The 10,097-nt window shown below is 28.1% G+C and overlaps 1 protein-coding gene across 2 annotated transcripts; it reads left to right on the top strand.

The window, feature by feature from the left end:
* Positions 1 to 816: 816 nt before the first annotated feature.
* On the top strand, positions 817 to 9,728 carry LOC148233149 (L-asparaginase-like). Of its 2 annotated transcripts, XM_088190919.1 has the most exons (10): positions 817 to 904; positions 979 to 1,111; positions 5,202 to 5,318; positions 5,376 to 5,488; positions 5,994 to 6,119; positions 6,990 to 7,114; positions 7,180 to 7,409; positions 7,792 to 7,946; positions 8,437 to 8,550; positions 8,625 to 9,728. In XM_088190919.1, exons 2-10 carry the CDS (start codon positions 1,021 to 1,023, stop codon positions 8,670 to 8,672), a joined length of 1,119 nt encoding a protein of 372 aa, XP_088047045.1. In that variant the 5' UTR covers positions 817 to 904; positions 979 to 1,020; the 3' UTR covers positions 8,673 to 9,728. The 2 variants fall into 2 exon arrangements, with proteins under 2 accessions (XP_088047045.1, XP_088047044.1); XM_088190918.1 differs by having other exon boundaries at positions 837 to 1,111.
* The last annotated feature ends 369 nt before the right edge of the window (positions 9,729 to 10,097 follow it).

The raw sequence follows: 10,097 nt of genomic DNA, 5'->3' as shown, positions 1-10,097 counted from the left end.
CGATCGCTATTCAGAACCCACAAAAGTAACGTAAGCACAATTAGAATTAATTTAATCTGTAAATGAAAAAATCAGGCCACGAAATTTCCATTTGCAAATAGTAAGTTATCGTATTTTGGTAACTTAATGCTCTAATAATAATAAAAAGATCAAGCGGTTCAGAATTTTAGCAATTGATTGTAGTTTATCCTTATAATATGTTTTTGACGTATGTATTATAATTATAGCAATAATAAAGTGGTTAGGTATTTAAAAATTAAAATTAGTAATTAATAGTAAAAGGCCATCCGTTGGTACTGATGAGCTTGTTCATATTTGCGAGACTTCTAGGGCATAAGTCATATTTTTTTATGAGTCCTTTCAGATGCGCAGTTAAACAATTTTAAATCATCAGCATTTAGAAAAAAAATGTAATTTGTAACTGCCGTATTAACGCCATTAATAAATAACATAAAGAGCAGAAGGACCAGGTTGGACCTTTGTGGAACTCCCAAAATGTTGCAATATTATTTTGACAATCGGCCGCCATAGGTTACAAACTGTCTTTATGGCTCAAATAAATGGAGAATAACCGAGTTAAATCATCCGTGCAACGAAATCTGACTTTTTTTTAATAATAATCCATGACAAATCTTATCGAAGGCTTTCTAAAAATTCGTACATACGACGTCTACTTTATAGATTAAAATAAAACGTCTAATTTTACGCATTATTTATTAAGTGCCTAACTTTCGTACAAGCCGTGTACATCGCTCCCCAAATTGTAATAATAGATGGTTCATAACACGTATAAATAACCGTTTACATACCATATTTATTTAATTGCACATAGCTTTACTATCACAGCTCGCCTTTGCCTTATTCAGTTCAGACATCAACCGCGAACCGAATCGGACCTCTGCAAGTAAATCAATCAAAGCGACAGCAATTTCTCAAACTTTTATTTTCTTATTGTTTATTAATTAAAACCAAGATCAGCTTCTTTAAGCGCTAAAGATAAAAATACTAAATTTCGTAAACATGTTCCAATCGAAGATAAGCGAAATGAACGAAGTCATATTGGTTATCTACACAGGTGGAACTATAGGGATGATCCCTGATAAAAATGGAGGTCAGTTATATTTATAGAATAATATTATTGCTCATACTTGTTTTTATGTGTTTTTATTATAACTACTAGATTTATTTTCTTCGCTTTAAAGTCAAAACCGTATCGATAAACTAGTTCACTAGATTTAATAATCAGGTTTTTCCTTTTAATGATAGTTAAGCATGAGTTAATTTAACGACAATTTGTAATAATTATTTTTCCTTAAATGGAACAAACGAAACGTTAATAGCAATTAACGGCCGTTAAACCGTGAACGTTAATTTGAAAGGCTTGGTAATTTTAACTGAATTTCGTCATAACACGCATTTTAATTTAGCTATCTATTTACAGTTATATTATAATTACATATTATTTTTTTAAATTTAATAAAACATATAATATATAAATAATGATATTAACATATTTGTATAATAATCTGTTTTATTTACGAATTTCATATCTGTTCTTTAATCTTAAATGTACTCATTTTATATTAGTTTTAGAATAGATAATATTTACTTTGACGCTATTTATCTAATATTTTATTTATCCCATACTATTTCACTGCCGTTACAGGGGTTAAATTGTACATTTTTACAGGCGTTAGCACAATGCGTTACAATGGAGTAAATGGAATATTGAGTATTTACAACTATATAATTATATTAGATAATATATTCGCTTGCTTTTTACCTGTTCGTTATTTTTATATTTGTCCATTCATGTACTATTATTTTTAATTGTGAAAAAAATGGATAATTTTTATTGTTAACATATATATGTACAATGTCTGAATCTGTATTTATTATTTATTCTATATAACCTTACAAATATATTAAAATATTTCATCATTAACTATTCGATATTCAAATAGTTGTCAAAAACATATATGTGGAAACTCTAGTACTCCAGACTGAAATCTGTAAACCAGTACCACAAAAACTATTAATACAGCTTACTACATAGCTTATTTTTATTTTAAATTTTAATCACGATATTCATCCGTGAGCTCAAGAAAATCAAGGAAAATACTATTTTTGATAATCGATCGGAAGTATATTTATATAATATTATATATAATATATATCACTAATTCAGATTTTCTAGACACGATAGAAAATAAAAACACTAGGATTCATGTGAGATTCGAACCTAGGTCTTTTAGGTATTAGTATACTTGATCTATAGTATTGATATAAATTTATTATATTCTTTGTTAAAACAAATTATAGTAATATAATATTTTGTAACTACAAATTTTGTGTCAATTAACTGACAAATAAAAAATTTAAAAAATAAAATCATTTAACTTTTCAATTAATCTATAGTAAGAAAAGTAGATAATACCAAATTTTAATTAAAAAATATATATAAATATAAAATTTGTAATAATTTTTTCCCAGTCGGTTTTTTCCCGACGATTTTATATAATTCATTGAGGTAAATAGTTCTTCGTAGAAATATGTCGATCTAAACTTTGTGGTATTTGCTAAATTAATAATGCAATTAAATACATATATGAATAAATTTCTACTCTTGTACTATGACTTTTTCACTTTTTACTTTAGCTCATTAAAACTCACATAACTTTATATATTCTTAAAATTCTACTAATTCTATAATTCTTTGACAAAATCCTTTTTTACTCAAAAAAAATACTCATAAATTTTAGTCTCTACATCTAGCTTAAAAAAATTACGTTTGCTTTCAAATGAAATATATCTAAACATAACGTCAATACTTTTGGCAAAATCTTATAATTTTAAGTTCAGTTCATTCACATGAACAGAGAGATCTGTAAAAAAACATTATTACAGATTCTTATCCTCAAGAAATATCTTAATTTCTACAAAGCATTCCACAAATATATCAAATACTCCTCGGTTCAGCCATCTCATTTTATCGAACATCAACTGTACGTTGAATTAACTTCCTGTAAAAGCACGTAAAATTGTCTCTTGGGAAGGGCTTGAGCAACTATTAAATTCCCTATTTTTTATAACTGACATTAAATTATGTAAATCCTGCCATACCACACAATACCCCCTGATGGATAATGCAATGAAAAGAAACAAGTGGACGTCCAATAGCTTCCATAAACATATTGGGTCCCCATCTCTCGTCACTGACACAACTTTAGACATATCAATGGTTATAACAACCCTACATGTTTCGTTCCCTAGTCTAAAATAAATAAAAAAAAGTATTATATAGCAATCTAGAAGATTTTTACCTTTAAATATAGTCTTGCAGATCACACTCAGATCAGTGGGTCATAGCGTGAGCCATTCATCGCTGATAAAGGCTTAGGTTAAATAAACTATTATATTTATAATTTTCATATTTTCCTTATATATCATAAATAAAATCAGTCTAAACCAGTTATAAAATAGAAAATTAATTAGATCCGATGTCTTTTTTATTTATTTAAAAATATTCAATTGGAATTTTCCAATTACATTAAAACCAGCACAATCGACCAGTAATATACGTTGGTGATTAATACCTAAGAGACAGAGGTTCGAATCCCTATTTCTAAATTTTTATCGTATCTGAGAAATTGAAATTAATACTTAATATCTAATTAAATTTCCGATCTATCAATTTAGATTATTTTTTCTTACATTTTCTTAATTTCACGGTTGAATAATTAAAATAAAATGAAGCAAAGTCGCGCATAGTAACATATATTGATTGTAAGCTGTACTAATAATAGTTTATAAATAATAAAATAAATTTCAATCTGGTGTTTCACTAATTAGTAGTTGTTGATTGTGATTAGCTTATTGTAACTCATTGGACTGTGAATTTATTGATGGCTTTTATAATATCATTATGATTACTGAATTTATTATTCCAAAGATATGTTTATACCTTTAAAAATATTATCCTATAGGAAAAATGTCTGAGAAATACAGAGGATGAAACAAAGTTTTCAATCCTACTTTATTTATTTTTAATTGTAATTATTTAAGTATGTGTTGCATTACCATGGAACAAAATCGATTTAAGTATGTTTACCAACATGAGTTTAATGGTTAATTTCTATGCATGGTTTTAATTTCTTAACAATTTGATTACGCTGTAATAGTATCGCCTGACTTAAAAAACGAATGATGTATATAAGTAATTCTAATAATAAATATCAGAAGTTTCTCCTATTTTTTTTACCATACCATGAAACCTACTGCAATAGTTATTTGTATCAAATGCAGATAGAGTTCTTTCACTGGACTTATTTTCAATGTTATTTTTACCAGAAAAAAATTTTCGAACCAACAGTTCTGAGACTAACAGTACCCCCACCAAATCCCAAATTTATATTTCTTGTGGCCTGTGCCACATTATGCTTTTTAAAGCTTAAATTCATAATAAACTTAAAAAAGGATACGTAAATATTTTATCGACATCATCATGCATAAAAAAATAATTCTCACTTTCAATTTTATTATAATAAAATAAAGAGCTATTTACTATGAACATCTTTTTCTAACCATCCCTTTTTGGACTGAGTAAAAATGATATGAAACAATCTAATATATTTGGTTATAAACACTTTAAAGATACACTTTTACGGCTTTTATTATAAAAATATAAAGAGGAAAATGATTTTAATTTTGTTTTGCAACTTCTTTATTACAAACAATTAATTAATACGTATTTGAAAAAATAATAATTTTCCTTATTATAGTGCTTTATTTACTTTGACCTGAAAATCAATATAATGAAATGCTAGATATGTCTAAAAATTCAGTTATTTTTCATTATTTATATATAAAATATATTTCAAAGAAATTTTGACGTCAAAAATGTAGAGAATGTTAATAAATTACTAAAAAAAATATAATTTTTAACAATCACAAAAAAGTTATTAACACCATTGTTTTAATATGATTGATTTGAGTTTTTAAAGCATTTATACATTCTATGACCTCGAGATAAAAATATACTAACTGAGTTAATCGTTGTTCCGAGATAGAATTTCCTAATTGCCCTGTATTTTATTATTTGTAACAAAAATAGAATATGTTGTGTAACATATTATATTTTTTTATACATATTATATAAAATATTTAATGCTTTATAATATCTAAAATTCATTATGTTACAGCTCTAATTCCATCTAAAGGCGCTCTATCTAAATGCATACGTCATCAATCTCAAATGCACGACGAGCACTACTATAGAGAATTTTGTCAGAAAGAAGAAGATCTACTTATTCTTCCAGGTACAATATTACAGCATTTTATATAGCATAATATAATAACCAATTGATATTTATCAGACATTAACAACAACAAAGACAAAATATTCTACGTTATCAACGAATGGGAAGACCCTTTGGATTCATCAAACATTTCAATCGCCGAATGGGTCAAGATGGCCAAACAGATCAAGGTAACTAAATTGAAATAGATCATAATACATAACTTTATGACCTGAAGTTCAATATTGTAATATAATGAATGTTACTATGTGACGATTTTATAAGATAAGTTTTATATTCATATGCTTACATGATTCACACATTGTATTGATATTTAGCATGAATGGTATAGTAATTGCTTAAATCAATTGAATTCGCCTACGTCACGTATCATGATCGATGGAAACCAGATCTTTAAATAAACTCTTAATCATTTTCAATGTTACTCTCACGTTTTCGAGTTATCTGGTTCTGATAATGATTTGTCTAAATATAAAACGCGTGGTTTGTTATATAATACTTACTAATATTATTATGACACACAAATGTGGAAATTGATGTATAATACTTAGTGTTTATCAGAACAATTATGATGTTTAATGAAATGTGTCTCTCCGTCTTTAAATATAATATGATAATTTTGATTAGTAATATTGTATTATGAATATATAAAACGAATGTGTATTTTCTATTTAGGATAATTATGATAAATATGCAGCCTTTGTAGTATTACATGGCACGGACACGATGGCTTATACAGCAGCTGCATTATCGATGATGCTTGAAGGACTGAATAAAACTGTTATTATTACTGGTGCTCAGGTAAATAAATACTAATAAATAATATACTAGTCTTTTTGATATTAAAGTTATTCTTGTTTTGAATTAACCTCTCATTATTAAAGTGATTTATTTTACTATCGGCTTCCAAATTGGATGAAGTTTGTCGGTTATTCTTTACCGCTCTTCCCAAATAATTCAAATACGCCATAACCTTTCTAATGCCAGGAGCCACATACGGAGCTCAGCCGCGTCGCGACCGTAATGCCAAGAGCCACCACGGGTCTCAAAAAAATCTTATTTGCGCTACAGAATAATATTATAAGACTGTTTATGTATATAGTCATCTATGGATAAATGCCTAAAATTATTATCACTTGAATAGCTATCTTAAAAATGGTTAGAAATAATGTGGAACGAAATTTTATAACGAAACGTAATTTTTAACAACAATTGATTATTAGATTAGAATTAGATTTTTTTGAAAGGATATTAAGATGAAACGTTGTACATCGTTGAATTTTTTTTTATATAAAAATGTAATTGTCCAATAAAGCAAAATTAATTCAATTATGGTCTGTTGTGACAATCCTAGCATTTTATTGATATTTAATGAAGCATGGGTGGCTTTTTTAAATGAAACCTGTGTGACACATCCATGTCACACAAAGAATAACGAATCCCCTTCATTTTTTATGACAAACTCTACATCTTTAATTAAAATGTATGGTGCAAATTATTAATTCTAGCTCACGCGCAACACAACACCCCTTACATATTAATAACTTAAAAAATACATTAATATACGGATGATCACTCGTCGGCAGACTGCAACGGAGTGTTGCCATATTTTAGCTCTCCTATCGAGCTCTGATAGATTTACAATAAATATACAAATAAAACTCATTACAGATACCAATTTTTAACGCTCGTTCCGATGCTTGCAACAACTTCAAATCAGCTCTTATGATAGCCGGCACTAAGGTCATACCAGAAGTTTCTTTGTTCTTTAATAATCGACTGTTACGCGGTAATCGGTAAGTTTCACCAAAATTACTCAAAAACTTTGATGTATTTGTAACTAAATTTAAATTCCTAACAGCTCTACAAAAGTCTCTAATTGCAACTTTTCCGCCTTTGACTCTCCAAATTACGAACCGCTATTAGAATCAGGGATAAATCTGCACATCAATCACCGTGCCGTGTTGAAGTCACCTCCACATGTTAATCTGCAGTACCATCCGTTTGAAAACAGAATCATCACCATTATTTATTTCTATCCAGGAATAACTAGTGATATAATCGGAAAATTACTTGAATCACCGACTGAAGGTATTTAACATATTGCTACATATATTTCTACACTATATTTTTTATCAATGGGCAAGAGGACTGAATTAGAACAAAGATGCTATTATTTTAACAAAAATAAAACAGTATTAATCTAAGAGCAAGGCAATGATTATAATAAATAAAACAAGTATTATTATAATAATAGTGAAAGGGACGATAATTTAATAACTTCGATAGCAAATCACCAATACTGTCCTGTGTATTTACCTGTGCCCCTCAAGGCGACCGACCAATTACAGGTCTGAAATTAAGGAGCACGCGATGATCGCGCGTTGAACAATATTTTTTCACTGAATTTTGAAAATAAAGAGATTTTAAAGTCAAGATCATTCTTTAACACACACTATTTTTTCTAATGCAGGAGCCGTTCTACTAACTTATGGTTCTGGAAACATACCGTCGAGCTCAACTGAGATACAGAATGAATTGAGGAAAGCAGCTAAACGTGGAGTGATGATGGTCAACGTATCTCAGTGCTTACATGGATCCGTTCAACCGATATATGAAGCTGGAAAGGTATTTTATTGATTATACTTAACGTGTGTTTTAAAATCATGCTGAGTTTATATGACCAATTCAATTCATATAATACTCTAAGTCTGTGTTATTGAAAACTTCAATCGACAGGTATAATAGAAGGCAAAATACTACCAGTTATTTAGTTGAGTTAATTAGTTCTCTAAATCCACGTAAATTACGACAGCACAAACTAACCGTCAAAGTACTTATGCGTTTGGTTACACTTCGTGGCCATATTTGGCTACCACTTATTATGCTATATAATGAAATGTATATGAGTGTAAAGGCATTGAACCTAAATCCTTGTTTGAGACTTCATCACATAAAAATAATTTTAAATAAACATATTATTTTTGGTTAATATGTCTACTGAGATGCTACATATACAAATATATTTTCGATTGTATTATATAAATATATGTAGATGTTAATATGTAGTTATGAAATATGATATATGTATGTATATAAAAAAAACTCATAATTTTAGTTCCTAACTGAATGTAATGCTATTCCTGGTTATGACATGACCGTTGAAGCGTGCTTTGCTAAACTGATATATGTTCTTTCAAGGAACGATTGGAACATGGAAACGAAGCGTTTCGTGAGTGTATTTATTCAATCATTTACTACAAAATCAATACATTTTATAACATATTTATGTTACTAATCTTTCAGATGATGAACACAAATCTCAGAGGTGAACTAACATCCCATGATAATTGATAATTTATACTATAATCTCACAACAAGACTTCGTACAATATGTAATATTTAAGATATTATACAATACTCATTTTAATATATTATTACGGTTAATTTTACATACGCGTTGTCTGAGACGATTCGTTATCCGACGAGAATCTATGTTCAGACTGTAAAACATATTTTTGTATATAAAGTGTGATATTTTGTGAGTTTAGGTTAAGTTTTAAAATATGAAAAATAACCTGCGTTTGTGTATTTAGACATAAGACATTTGTAAACAACACTATTCTTCCATCTAATAAAAGATTGTGTATAGTATCATATTTCACTGTAAATTTTTCAGAATCAAGTCTATGAAGTTCATGTAGTCGAATGATTTTATCATTATTATCTGTATCGACTCCCCAATACTGTAAATTACAGTTTCAATTATAAAATTTATTATGTAATTGATAGTTTGGTTAAGTAAATACCTGATAAGATCCTTCTGTAATCGTAAATATATATGAATCACCATAACTTTGACTCAATGACCCTTGAATTGTGTATAGACTTTGTTCATTTAATAGTATAGCTCCTTTTGAAATGGCATCTATGCCTCTGATGTTCATATAGACACTACAGTTATTAGTTAAATTTGATAATATCCAGTTTTTACTCAAATCACATTCTATTGTACAAATAGATGCTTTTAATTATATATAAAAATAAAGTAAGTGATTTATTTTAAGCATTTACCTTTAAGTGAAGCATTAGATTCTATAGCCGTTAGCGATAAATCGCTCTTGTGCATTTTCATTTTGTGTCTTATATCATTGTCACTTTTGAATATAACATTTAGCATCTAAAATTTATGCCATATTATTTTAAGTATAAATAGTTTAAGTATATTAGTAATTTACCACTGATGATGTTTCGCTTTTGTTTGAATTGTTCAATCTAATTGTAGCGTTGTCATCTTCAATATTTTTAGAATATATAACATGATACGTATCATGTTCTATCAATTTCTGTAAGGCACAACAATATATACACATTACATTAAAATAAATAAACATGTATTGAAAAAACACAATTACTTGTTCATCTTCATTATCGGAATCATCAGGAAGGAGTATACAATGCTTAGGCCACCTTTGAATCATTTTTAAATATATAGCAATTGGAAATATAAAGAAGAATAAGCAATTGATTAATGCTTCTTTGACTCTATAGTTAAATAAAAATATATCTATTGAGTAGATGTTCATTTTTAACCAAAAATATTGGAAACTTACGGCGGTAAAGTTTTGACAGTGTGTAGTTTTGTGGTTGGATGAATTGGAATACCATATCTATCATAAATTACAACTTGGTCTTTGAGTTCTGCTTCTCGATAATGTTCTAATCTGTACGGTCCATATAAAATCCATTTCAAGCCCCAAATTCCAATCATCGGTTTCC

Source organism: Plectrocnemia conspersa, unplaced genomic scaffold (assembly GCF_051122295.1).
Source record: "Plectrocnemia conspersa isolate PC_06_02 unplaced genomic scaffold, ASM5112229v1 ptg000008l, whole genome shotgun sequence".
NCBI lineage: Eukaryota > Metazoa > Arthropoda > Insecta > Trichoptera > Polycentropodidae > Plectrocnemia > Plectrocnemia conspersa.
This window is presented reverse-complemented; position numbering and strand designations above follow the sequence as displayed.

Excerpts from the sequence above, each read along its gene's own strand:
- LOC148233149 (XM_088190919.1), top strand. The coding sequence starts at position 1,021 with ATGTTCCAATCGAAGATAAGCGAAATGAACGAAGTCATATTGGTTATC. Across the intron at positions 7,115-7,179 it reads CGACTGTTACGCGGTAATCG|CTCTACAAAAGTCTCTAATT; the intron begins GTAAGTTTCACC and ends AATTCCTAACAG. Across the intron at positions 7,410-7,791 it reads ACTTGAATCACCGACTGAAG|GAGCCGTTCTACTAACTTAT; the intron begins GTATTTAACATA and ends TTTCTAATGCAG.